Source organism: Eptesicus fuscus, chromosome 13 (genome assembly GCF_027574615.1).
Source record: "Eptesicus fuscus isolate TK198812 chromosome 13, DD_ASM_mEF_20220401, whole genome shotgun sequence".
NCBI lineage: Eukaryota > Metazoa > Chordata > Mammalia > Chiroptera > Vespertilionidae > Eptesicus > Eptesicus fuscus.
Window position 1 is genome coordinate 56,046,606 of NC_072485.1, and position 13,177 is coordinate 56,059,782.

Here is a 13,177-nt window from a genome sequence, read left to right on the forward strand (position 1 = left end):
ACCCTCCACCAGTCTTACAGGTCAGGTTTTGCTTGGCCCCAGATCCCATCCCTGTGTTTTATGGACGGGCTGCGGGATTGTTTCTGCAGAGACCACATGTTCCCCATGCCTTTCAGAGAGAATCAGCTTCAGCTTTGTAACTGCATGAACTTGGGGTTGTTTGGTTTTGTTGGGGTTTTTTTTGGTTGTTGTTTTCTTTTTCTTCTGTTCAAAAAAGTCAAAGCTTTCTATTCTGGATCGCCCCTCACTTCATACCCTCTGATCTTTGAAATCAACAGAGCTCGTTTTTTAATATAACCATCTTTTCTAGCATTATAATTCCTCCTGATTTTTATGATCTTCCACTTTGGGATGACTTGCCAGCTGTCTGAAGAGCAAACTTAACTAAATCAAATAAGGAGCCCAGCCTAGAAGGACCACCTTTTAAGAAAGAGGGACTCCCCAGGGTCCCACCTCCCTTGAAGGGGCAGTAGCTGGGAAAGACAGACAGATGGCCACACTGCTGCATACGTTCCAGATACAGCTTTGGCTTCCATGTCACGTGGTCCTCTCTGCTCTCTAACCACCTGAGATACTGCTCTTCCTTGCCATGAGCTTGTTAAGCAGCATTGGGGGCAGGGGAATGGAAGAATGTTGCTCTCTAGACACTTAGAGGGGTGGGTTTTCGTGGCTTAAAGAACTAACTCCATCCACCCGTATCTTTCGGTTTCTTCCTTTTTATGGCAAATAAAAATCACCCCCTCAGCTGCCTGACCGACCCTGAGTATCTAATCTTTAAAACAGACAGTTGACCTCGTTTCTCTGAGTGGGTTTAGATCTCAAGGGCCATGTGGTGTCATTATAGGGGCCCAGCTGTGTACATATTGGCAGGGGTGGGGGAGTCAAACTCCCAAGGTTACTACTCCCCTTTGCTGGCTCTGTTTATCCTTAGATTATTGGAATTTTGCTAAAAGAAACACACAAAACCATTCTGATTGCCAGAGCTCCACAAAGATAAGAATGTAGAGAAGCCATAAAATCTGTGAATTTTGGGTGCTTTTGGTATTGTCACCTCCAGGAAGCATGGGGCAGCTGGTTATGGGCATGGGCCAGTGGCCAGTGGAGGCCAGGAAGGAGGTGAACTCAGAGCACCTTTGTCAGTAACATCCCTCTTCCCCTAGCATTTCTGAGTGCATGGATAGTGAGGCGGAGACCGTCATGCAGCTCCGGAATGAGCTGAGAGACAAAGAGATGAAACTGACCGACATCCGCCTTGAAGCCCTCAGCTCTGCACACCAGCTCGACCAACTCCGGGAGGCCATGAACCGGATGCAGGTGAGCACCCAGGAGCACGGACGGAGCCCGAGGCTGTCTGGGAAGGATTGGCAGGTGGCTGCTCCCTGCCACACCTCAAGGCCACATCAGAACCTGGTGGCAGCCCTCTGCTCTCCTAGTCTCCTTCTCTTTACAGTCCCTCCCACATAGTGCTCAAAGACCATCTCTCAAAAATATCAGAGTAACCCTGTCCCTCCTTTGTGTGAGACTGTCAGTGGCTCTGCTGTTGCCTCCTGCGTGAGTCGCAGTCTCCTTCACCTGGCCTTCGAGGCCTTCTACAGGATCTGGTCACTCTCAACCCCCCACTCACCATCACCAGCTCTACTCTCTGGACTCTTCTCACCAGCCAGAGGGAGCCAGTCTCTGCCCCCTTTGCATGCCAGGAATTCCTGTGTGATGGTGTTCCTTCACCGGGATATCTTTCTGCACAATCACATGGACCCTTCCCTTAAGGCTCAGCCTGATGCCTCTTCCTCTGCAAAGCCTTTCCAGGTCCTGTAGGTCTGTCCTTCCAGCCCCTCTCATCTTCTGCCGTAGGTTGAAGGCATTTGGGTCTTCTGAGCTATTCTTTTTTGCATCCCTTTCTCTGGGAATGCTTAGCACATATAAATATTCATAGAATGAAAGATCTCTGCAGGTTCTTCTAAATGGCTCCCCCCAACCCCCCGGAGAGCAGCATTTCCCAAAGGAGGTTCCGTGGAACACTCCTTCATGGGAGACTCTCTGAAAGGAAAGGAAAGCTCCTTGATGACACATATTTGGGAAATGCTGCACACTATGTGCCCCCCTCAGATTCACGGTGCTTAGCAGCTCATTAAAGGCTCTGAGAAGTTCTGCAGCAAAGAAATCTGTCAAACCCAAATTGCTCAAACTTAGATATGACTCCTTTTCACTTACCACTCAGACTTTGGGAAACATTTCTGAGGCCTTTCAAAGGCCAGCTCTCTGAAAGGATGGCCCCTGCCCTGCCACACAGGTCTGTGTATGCAGCAAAGGCAGCAAACACTGTGGAATCTCTCTTGACGGTGTAACTGACTGTGCCTCGGCTGGGCTACCCACTGAATCCCTGCAGGGGACTTCCAAATCCCTCCTCCAGAAAAGGCTGGCTCGCATTCTATCCACCCGGTAAATGAGCTTCTCTTTTACTCTTTGCAGAGTGAAATAGAGAAGCTGAAAGCTGAGAACGACCGGCTAAAGTCAGAGTCTCAAGGCAGCGGCTGCAGCCGGGCGCCCTCCCAGGTGTCCCTCTCCACCTCCCCGAGGCAGTCCATGGGCCTCTCCCAGCACAGCCTGAACCTCACTGAGTCAACCAGCCTGGGTGAGTGGGTCACAGGGCTGGGGCAGGACAGGCCTGCAGCTGGCACCCGGTCTATCAAAGCCAGAGCCCCGAGATAAACAGCTCAACAGATCAAATGGGGAGGCAGCAGGCGTGTGTGCACTCGGGGTGTGTGTGTGTCGAGGTGTGCATCTGCTACCAACATGAGCCCAGCCGTTAGACTGCTGTCATGCTTTGCTCCGGCACCTCAAGTGCTCCAAGCCATGAGCTTGGCTCCCCCGCCCACCATGCTGACTTCTGTTTGATCCATTTTAAGAGGCTGACCTGCGCGTTGAACGCTGCATACAAACCCTACGGCAGCAGCGCCCACTTGGGGCATGGCTTGGTCTGTGACCTTCCGGCCTACGGGCTGGGTTCCAGGCTGGCGCAATAATTATTGAACATGGGCTGGGTTTTCTCTGTGAGCATACTGAGGCTGACGCTTTGATTTCTTATCCATGACGCTGCTGTTGCTCTTTTGGTTGAGTCTCCCTCGCACTTCCATTTGGCAAGGTACATCGTCAGCCCGCTGATGCCTTGGTCGGTCCACTGTTGGTTGCTGTGGTTGCATTCTCCATTGCGCCCCCTCCCCTCCTCTCCACCCCCACATCCCCCACACCCCGACACCTGGTTTGTCCCGCTGCTGTGCCGACAAGCAGCCGGGGTGTCGGGAGGCCGGCTTTGCTGCCCCATGTGCCTAAGGCTGTTGATGTTTTCCATTCGCAGACATGTTGCTGGATGACACTGGTGAATGCTCGGCTCGGAAGGAAGGAGGCAGGCATGTTAAGATAGTTGTCAGCTTTCAGGAGGAAATGAAGTGGAAGGAGGTTAGTTGGATCCCTTTCCCCACTCTGCCTGCCTTTCCCCAGGTAGCACTACCTAGCTTAGCGATTTCATCATTAAACCCTGTAACCTCAGCCCCTAAGGCAGTGATGGCGAACCTATGACACGCGTGTCAGCACTGACACGCGTAGTCATTTCTGATGACACTTGGCCGCATGCCGAGGATGAAACATTTGCTGCTCCTGAGGATGAAACATTTGCGACTAGAGTCTTGGAGTTAGTTTTTTCCTCAAAGTGACACACTACCCGAGTTATGCTCAGTTTTTTGGCGAAGTTTGACACACCAAGCTCAAAAGGTTGCCCATCACTGCCCTAAGGGGATTTGGAAACACTAATGCTTTCCTTAACTAACCAGAATCTAACCAGAATCGCAGCAGCATTTTGACACAATTGAAGTGAGAGACTAGCCCTGCCCTCTCTCGTTTGGAACGTCTAATAAAGAGTGGTAAGCGTGGTCCCACCTTCACTTTCACGCAACTCATTGAACACTGACATCACTCAGCAATGGCTTTTCTGAATGTAATATGTCCTCAGAGTACGGCAAAGGCCGCTAAGCACATTTAGCACAGAAGGTACAGAAATGAGCTGACTGAGAGCACCAGTTTTATGCAGTTGTTAGAGGCTGCGCTGCAGTGGAGTAGGCACCGAGGGACACAGGGGGCCGAGTGCAGGCAGCGCACAGGTGGCTGAAAGTGAAGGGGAGGATGTCCTGACTCCCCAAAGCTGGGGATGTGGAATCTGAGTTTTCGGAGTACTTTCGTTCTCTTCCAGAGTCTCAGGAGGCCATGTCCCCAGCAGGGACTATTATGGGGTAGAAGTGGAGTTTGAACATCAACGTTGGTTTTTAGCCAGACTAAACGTTCACAGGCCTGTGACAGCGAGGCAGAGACGCCATAGGAAGTCAGCTCTTTCCCCCCCTCACTCCACAGCTGATTTCAACTTGGGCTTCAGCTGAAAAAGAAGAGGAGCTATCATAAAGCACCCATTGATTAAATCTAAGTGATGCTGTGAATGACCATCTCACAAATAAGTGAGCCAAGACTGCATGAGTCACTCAGTCCCCTTCAGTTTTTTTGTTTGTTAGTTCCTAGCATTCCAGCCCACGTGTCTCTTTTAGTCTCTGAGAGCTGGGGAACCTGTAGTTCCCACCCAAGCAAAGTGTCTGCAGCCAGGCCTGCCTTTGCCAGGGGTTCCACTTTGTGTTGGCTCTCTAGTCTCACTGAATTTGAGGGCTGCCAGCGGCTCTCACATCATTTCAGCCTAGAAAGCTCCACTAGTGAACTCCAGTTTCGGAGCCTCCCTGGTGGAGTGATGGACTGCCAAGGCGGTGTTGGGGGGGGGGGTTCATTCTTAGTATACATGAAGGTGATAACTGCGAATGTGTTGTATTCTAGTGATAACCAGCATGACCAGATAGATTTTACACTTTATAAAAGTTTGTGAGTCACTTTAAAAATTGTATGGCTCTGGATCAGCACAGAAGCCAGATGAGGTTGGTTGACCAGATGGAATGAGCTCCATTTTATAATTGAGAAACCTAAGGCCCAAGCATCACTTACTGAAGGTTACAAAGCAAGCGATGGGCCAGGTCATCTCGCTGCAGACTGGTGCTCTTTTCTCTGCTGATTGTGCTTAACTGCCAGATACACCCATCCCTGCCCCCTGCCACTCACCTAATTCTACATCCTTATGATCATGTCAGATATCTTTATTATTTATTTTATTGCTTTCAGAGAGGAAGGGAGAGATAAAAACATCAATGATGAGAGAGAATCATTGACTGGCTGCCTCCTGCACACACCATACTGGGGATCAAGCCCGCAACCCAGGCATGTGCCCTAGGCTGGAATCAAACCCGGGACCCTTTAATCTACAGGCTGACACTCTATCCACTGAGCCAAACCAGCTAGGAGCATGTCAGATATTTTTAAACCCAACAGAATGGAATGTTCTATTAGCTTCTTTTTAATCAGAGATTAAAAAAACATTATTTTTCTGTAACTTCCCAGAGTTTTATTAAAGTTTTCTCAATTGAGTATGTTTTCACTTTTAATTAAAAGAAAAGCAATGCCCATTATTTAAGAAACAAAAAAGAAAAAATATAAACATGGTCTATCCTGAGGGAGTTTAAGATCTAGCAAGATGATAAACTTAATTTACAAATGAGACAGAAATACCTAAAAATAAACAATACAGATTATGCCATTATATAAGTTGTGTACAGAACCATGAAAGTAATGTGAGCTCTGAGTCTGGTAAGTCAATCATTGAAAGCTTCCCGGAAGAGGTGAGTTTATCATCAATGTTTGGGAAAGGGAAAATGGCAGACAGGAGAGGGGAGAGCATGCCAAGCAAGGGATGTGACCCGTGTACTGGGCAAGGTTTGCATTCAGTAGAAGGTTCTAGATTCCAGAAAGGAGAGCCTCCCTTCCTGCCCCGCAGATTGCTTTTTTAGCAATAGAGCAGGGAAAGGTTTTAAGACGATTGCATTCAGTCTAAATTACACCTGATGTTAAATAGGACTGGTATTCCCCTCTCAGACCTTTGGTGGAGCTCTGGGACAGTCTGGGTCCTTGCTAACCCGTGTCAGAAAAGGTCCACCTGTTTCTCACCTGCATACATTTTCTTACCCTTAGGATTCCAGGCCACACCTCTTTCTTATTGGCTGCATTGGAGTTAGCGGCAAGACGAAGTGGGATGTGCTCGATGGGGTGGTTAGACGGCTGTTCAAAGTAAGTGTTTCAAGGAGACGGCTATGGCAGTCTGCCTGAAACGGAGCCTGGGCTTAGGGAGGGAGGGGTTGTTCGTGTCCTGAACCCGGCCATTTCTCAGGCCTGTCCCCTCTCCCACATCCTTATGTTGCTGGGACTTGTCCCCTGGCACTCAAATAATCAGAAGGAAGATGGTAAGTACCGACCGCTGACGGGCCAGACTGTTCCCAACTGCCCTTGGCTGTCACTGGTGAGCCAGAGGGTCATTTCTCCAGCAGTGAGCAATTATTTATTTGAACCTCTGATAGTGAGCTGCTCATGTCCAAATCTACCTTCACCTTAGACTCATCCAATTGCATCTGCTTTGGAGTGTGTGTTCATTGGCTGTGGCTAAGACATCAGATTTCCATTCTTTATTTCCGGCGATTTGATCGACTTGCCCACGTCCTTGCCAACACTTCATTCTGTGATTAGTGCTACAAGGGACATTAACATCTGGTCAGTGGCCAGTGTCAAGGATGTTGGCATAGTTATCTTTGTATTTATTCTAATCACATCATTGGAGTGGGTTTTGCCACAGGAGAAATAAGCAAAGAGTACTGAAGTGAACCTTGAAATTCAGTGTGGTTTGAAAGAAGCTGTCAGCACATTTCTTTCTGTTGTCCTGAAGTAAGTCAACAGCCATAAGTGTTCATTAGTTATGTCCCCTGAGAAGTACTAATGACCCACGTTTTCTGTGCCTGAGACCCTACCAAGAACTTTCCTTACATCACCCCGATTTATTTTCAGACCTGTGAAGAAGGTTCTATTATTTTCCCATTTAAAGGCAAAGAAGGTTGGGTATCAGGTTGACTTACTTGCCCAAAGTCATGGATCTAAAACCAGACTCTGTTGGTCTAGTTCAGTGGTCGGCAAACTCATTAGTCAACAGAGCCAAATATCAACAGTACAACGATTGAAATTTCTTTTGAGAGCCGAAAACCGACTTCTGCACATGGGCCACGAAGTTTCAATCGCACTGTACGTGTGCGCCCACACGTGGTATTTTGTGGAAGAGCCACACTCAAGAGGCCAAAGAGCCGCATGTGGCTCGGGAGCCGCACTTTGCCGACCACTGGTCTAGTTGAATTGGCCTGACTTCTGAATTAACTAGTCCACTCTGGCCTCTTTCTAGCATCTAGACTCAGTTGACTTTACACAGAGGAAAATCTGTTCTTTGACCAAAGATTACTCATCATCTTCACAGGCCAGTCCTTAGAAATGTGAGTAGGCAGGTATTCAAGGCCAAGGGCAGCCCAATCCTGTTACCTGGGCCAAAACCTAATGTCTGATGATGGGCAGTCGGACATCCATGGATTAGAAAGACAACATATTGGGCTGAGAAGAACGTGTGGGGTGTCACATGTAAAGAAAGAGACCATTGAAGGTAGAGGTCTGTTATTGGGCTTCCACCTTGGCCATCGTCTGGCCATCTCCTAGCCCGCAGCCCATGGCTCTTCGTTCCAAGTTCGCTGACCTAAATTAAACCTTTGGGTCACTCACCTAAGAGGGAACTCTCTAAATGAAGGACACATTTTCCTGTTTAAAGCTCCAAGAGCTGCTTTTTTTTCTAGCAACCCTGGGTTCTGCTCCCTTTGTCATCAGTGTGGTCTTTGCTGAGCGCCAAAAGGAGGAGCTGGGGGAGAGCGTTCTTGTCAGGAATTTCCCAGCACCATTCCCAGGTCCTGATGCCTTTGAGACTGGAGCTCAGGAAAAGCAGCCTGACTTTTCCGTGCTCGGTTGATCCAGACTAAACGTTCACAGTGAGGCCCGTGACGGTGAGGCACCGACCCCGTAGAACGTGAGCCCTTCTGCCGTCGCTCCACAGCCCATTTCAACTCAGGCTTCAGCTGAGAGAGAAGAGCGGATGATGATAAATCACCCAATGAAAACATGAGTCGCGGGCAGATTGTTAGCCACATCTTTGATGGGGTCTTGGTTTTACTTTTTCCAGGAATACATCATTCACGTCGACCCAGTGAGTCAGCTCGGGCTGAATTCGGACAGTGTGCTGGGCTACAGCATCGGGGAAGTCAAGCGCAGCAACACCTCGGAGACCCCTGAGCTGCTGCCCTGTGGCTACCTGGTGGGAGAGAACACCACCATCTCCGTGACCGTCAAAGGTAACTCCCCGAATGCAGAGGCCGGAGCTTTCAGGAATTGCGTGCGGTTCCCTTCATTTTGTGACTTGGCCCAGCAAACTGTGGCCACAATTTTGTTTGTGCCTATGGATGTGGGTGGTTGCGTTTTTTTCTCCCTTTGACCACAGTTATTCTTACCTAAGCAAGTTAACCCATCCTTAGCTTTTTCCACCACCATCGGAAACAAGTAATTTTAGTTTACTGCTGAAATTATATAACAAAAGTTCCCATTAGCCTGATGACTCTGAGATGATGGCATCTTAATAACCTTGTGGAAATGGGGCTCCACCAACGCCAAGGAATTACTCTTGCCAGCAAGCCTTGGATGGGGTCCCATCCTACGGATGGGGAAGCCACGCATCGCTGCAGGCTAGAGAGGACTCGCTCTGAGCACCCTGAGCCCACGCACGATGCTGCCGGGGCTTCCGATGGCCTCATCACCCAGAGATGTTGAGCCCCAAGCCAGAGAGTGTTCCACGGAACTCCAGGCCCACAAAGTATTTGGGAGGGAGGTGGAGGTTTCATGGCCAAATAACTCTGGGAAACTGCATCATTATCCCCTTCTGGATTTGGGGGGCAGGGGACAGGAGTGTCCTGATACACTAAAGGCTCTCTCCTTTCATGTCCTATCTCTGGCCATTCACAAGGCTGTTTAATCCAGGCTGACACAAATGTATTTGACTGCAAAACCCCTTTTTCCTATATTTTATGAACCACCTAAAAGAATAGACCAAGCAACACGGTACGAAGTGCAACCTGCAGGTTGTCCTGTTTCTTACTGCCCTCGAGGGCACTGACCTTGCCTGTAGTTCAACAGTGCAGTTTCGGGGGTGTTTGGTGCAAGTTTTGTTTCCCGATTGGTAGGTTTTCCAAAGGTACCCCAGCATTCCTCATCCTTGACCTTGGAGCGTAGACCTGGTCCTGCTGGTGACAAGCAGTAAGGCCCTGCTTGAACCTCACGGGCAGCCTCACCTTGTTGGCGAGTGGAATTCCACAGTCGGGGCTTGGGCTGCAAGTGACAGAGACGTACTCAAACCAGCTTTAGCTAAAATGGAAACATAAAGGCCCAATCCCCGGAAAACCCAGGACACGCTTCCCACACAGCTGGGTTCCGGTGTTCCCACAGTGCCACCAGGACCACGCTGCCTCAGTTTCTTGTATTTTTTGAGCTGTCTGCACATAGCATGGCTCCCACGGCCCTGATTCATTTTCCTAACTTAGAAACCTAAAAGAAAGTGGTTGTCTGTTTGGAATAGTGAGACAGAACATTCTTAGGGGTGGTACTGTCCCACTGTGAGTCAGACACTCATCGCTGAATCTGTCCTTGTGACCGGGAGAGGCTTTGGTTCAGCTTAGTCATAAGCCCACACCTGTGTGGGTGCAGGGGCTGGGCAAGCCATACTTAAACCATCTTACTGAGCTCCCCATAAGAGGAAAGAGTTCTATAGGAGAAGGTAGAAAGGTACCAGGCACACCAGAACAGCACCCCGTACACACAGAACAGCCCCCATTATACACCGGAACAGCCCCCACTACACACAGAACAGCCCCCATTATACACCAGAACGGCCCCCCCTGCACACCGAACAGCCCCCACTACACACAGAACAGCCCCCACTACACACAGAACAGCCCCCCACACATACCAGAACAGCCCCCACTACACACAGAACAGCCCCCACTACACCCAGAACAGCCCACATTATACACCAGAACGGCCCCCCCTGCACACCGGAACAGCCCCCATTATACACCAGAACGGCCCCCCCTGCACACCGGAACGGCCCCCCCTACACACCAGAACAGCCCCCATTATACACCAGAACAGCCCCCCCTACACACCAGAACAGCCCCCACTACACACAGAACAGCCTCCACTGCACCCAGAACAGCCCACATTATACACCAGAACGGCCCCCCCTGCACACCGGAACAGCCCCCATTATACACCAGAATGGCCCCCCCCTGCACACTGGAACGGCCCCCACTACACACCGGAACAGCCCCCCCTACACACCGGAACAGCCCCCCCTACACACCGGAACAGCCCCCACTACACACAGAACAGCCCCCCCTACACACCGGAACAGCCCCCACTACACACCGGAACAGCCCCCACTACACACCAGAACAGCCCTCACTACACACAGAACAGCCCCCACTACACACCGGAACAGCCCCCACTACACACCGGAACAGCCCCCCCTACACACCAGAACAGCCCCCATTATACACAGAACAGCCCCCACTACACACAGAACAGCCCCCACTACACACAGAACAGCCCCCCTACACACCGGAACAGCCCCCCCTACACACCGGAACAGCCCCCCCTACACACCGGAACGGCCCCCACTACACACCGGAACAGCCCCCCCTACACACTGGAACAGCTTCCCCTACACACCGGAACAGCCCCCATTATACACAGGAACAGCCCCCCCTACACACCGGAACAGCCCCCCTACACACCGGAACAGCCCCACTACACACCGGAACAGCCCCCACTACACACAGAACAGCCCCCATTATACACAGAACAGCCCTCACTACACACAGAACAGCCCTCACTACACACAGAACAGCCCCCACTACACACAGAACAGCCCCCCCTACACACCGGAACAGCCCCCACTACACACCGGAACAGCCCCCATTATACACAGAACAGACCCCACTACACACAGAACAGCCCCCATTATACACAGAACAGCCCTCACTACACACAGAACAGCCCCCACTACACACAGGAACAGACCCCCTATTATACACCAGAACAGCCCACCCCCTACACACCGGAACAGCCCCTCCTACACACCAGAACAGCCCTCACTACACACAGAACAGCCCCCATTATACACAGGAACAGCCCCCCCTACACACCAGAACAGCCAGGGTTCACATCCCCCAATCAGATGGTCCTACTTTGCATTTGCTTGTTTTTAAGATAAAACTGTTGTTTCCTTCATGGTGCACCTGAGTGTTGGAAGCAGTGGTGCCTGGCACTCAGGAGAGAGCAGGGTGAGGAAGGAACCCTAAGGTGCTGGCAGACACAGGAGACACAGGTATGGTTTGGGCAAACGCCATCGGTTTGGCAAATCCAGGCAAGCCGAGCCCAGAGTCTTAGGAATTCTGCAGAGGACAGACGAAGGCCAGGGGCCCAGGTCTGAAAGGCGAGCGAAAGTCAGCCAAGCCAGGGCCAGAGCCCGCACCCAGGGTGCTCCTGAGCAGGAAACGGTGGCAGTTTGCATCAGGGGTCGGCAAGCACAGGGCTCCCCTTCCTGCAGGACTTCAGACACTTCCTGTCTCTCACACAGGGCTCGCGGAGAACAGCCTGGACTCGCTGGCGTTCGAGTCCCTGATCCCCAAGCCGATCCTGCAGCGCTACGTCTCCCTGCTGGTGGAGCACCGGCGCATCATTCTCTCTGGCCCCAGCGGCACCGGGAAGACCTACCTGGCCAACCGGCTGTCCGAGTACCTGGTGCTTCGGGAGGGACGAGAGCTGACAGAGGGGGTCATCGCCACCTTCAACGTGGACCACAAGTCCAGCAAGGTGAGGAGATCTTTCGGAGGCTGCCGCCCAGCCAGGGCTCACCTTTGGGCCCTTTCAGAACTGTTGATGTCACCCCACCCTGATGGGGAAGCAGCATTTTTCTGTACGCTCGCCTTGGTGGTTATGAGAGCCCAGGATAGTTGCTGCTATCCCCATTTCACAGAGGAGGAAACTGAGGCCTGAGGCAGATGGTCATGGGTCTGAGGTCACTCAGGCGGTACTGAGAAGTGGACTGGAGCTCAAGTCGAAGCCTTGGACTCCAGAGCAGCCAATAGGCTTGGCCCTGCCTCACAGGGAACGATGGAAACATTGGACGGTCTGACGTAGTCCCAGCCGCGGGTTGGGAAGGGGTTTCACGCAGTGGAGTTCATGGTAATTGCCTCTGGCTGGCCCTCTGCAAAGGGGCCAGAGTCCAAGGTGAACTGGAAAGGACTCTTCCACCTTCGGAATCACCTGGCATCCCTGAAGATGGGGCTTCCTCACCCTCATTCTCTGATGCCCATTTCCAATAGGTTGTGTGGGCCGGGAACCTGGGCCGTTCACAGGTTTCCAGGTGACTTGGATGTGGGGACAGGACTAGAGAGAAATGGTCCAAGCCCCCGAGTTGAGAGCTTCAGTGTGAGCTGAGGGGGGCATCCTCTCCAGGACCAGTGAGAGAAGGACCCCTGGCTGGGCACCTCGTGCAGAGGACACCTCACACTCTGTATCCCGAAACCCTGAGTAGGGGCGGAAGGCCCAGGAGTCCTGTCATTATAAGGCTGAGGCCAAGAACCCAGATGGAAAGGAGCTCAAAGAAGGAAAAATTACTAGTAACTTAAAAAGTTGGGCTTAAACCGCATTGTGACTTACAAGGGAGACGTGGGTATGTGTGTGTTCATAGGAGGCGGCGGCTAGCATGCCGAAGTGTCGGGTGTGAGGAGCACACTGAACAGGCACCGAGTCTGAATCCGGCCCCACTGCTTGCCCTCCCTGCAATCTCAGGGTAGTCACCTGACGTGGGTGTGCCTCAGTTTCCCTCTCTGTAAAAGGGAGCTACTCATAGTACCCACCCCAGAGGGTTGTGGGCTGCAGAAGTTCGGCTGTGTGAGGCCCTCAGAGCTGTGCCCGGCTCTAGGTCACGCCAGCATGATGGCGACATCACCAGGCAGTCATCCTGGGTTCTCTGGCCGGTCCTTATCTCGCCATTTCAGCCCTTTCCTCTTCTGCACCATCATTCTTCTCTTCCTTTTTAGAACACAGGCCTTCCCCCGCCACACTGAGC

At 51.5% G+C, this 13,177-nt stretch overlaps 1 protein-coding gene across 2 annotated transcripts in view; it reads left to right on the forward strand.

Annotated features, from left to right (window-relative positions):
* Positions 1-13,177, forward strand: part of NAV2 (neuron navigator 2) — a 367,959-nt gene that overhangs the window by 342,674 nt on the left and 12,108 nt on the right. For both annotated transcript variants that reach the window (XM_008148978.3, XM_008148980.2), the window contains 6 exons: positions 1,161-1,314; positions 2,470-2,632; positions 3,356-3,456; positions 6,109-6,204; positions 8,177-8,345; positions 11,681-11,916. In XM_008148978.3, coding sequence (XP_008147200.2) covers positions 1,161-1,314; positions 2,470-2,632; positions 3,356-3,456; positions 6,109-6,204; positions 8,177-8,345; positions 11,681-11,916 — 919 coding nt within the window. The remainder of the gene's footprint in view (positions 1-1,160; positions 1,315-2,469; positions 2,633-3,355; positions 3,457-6,108; positions 6,205-8,176; positions 8,346-11,680; positions 11,917-13,177) is intronic.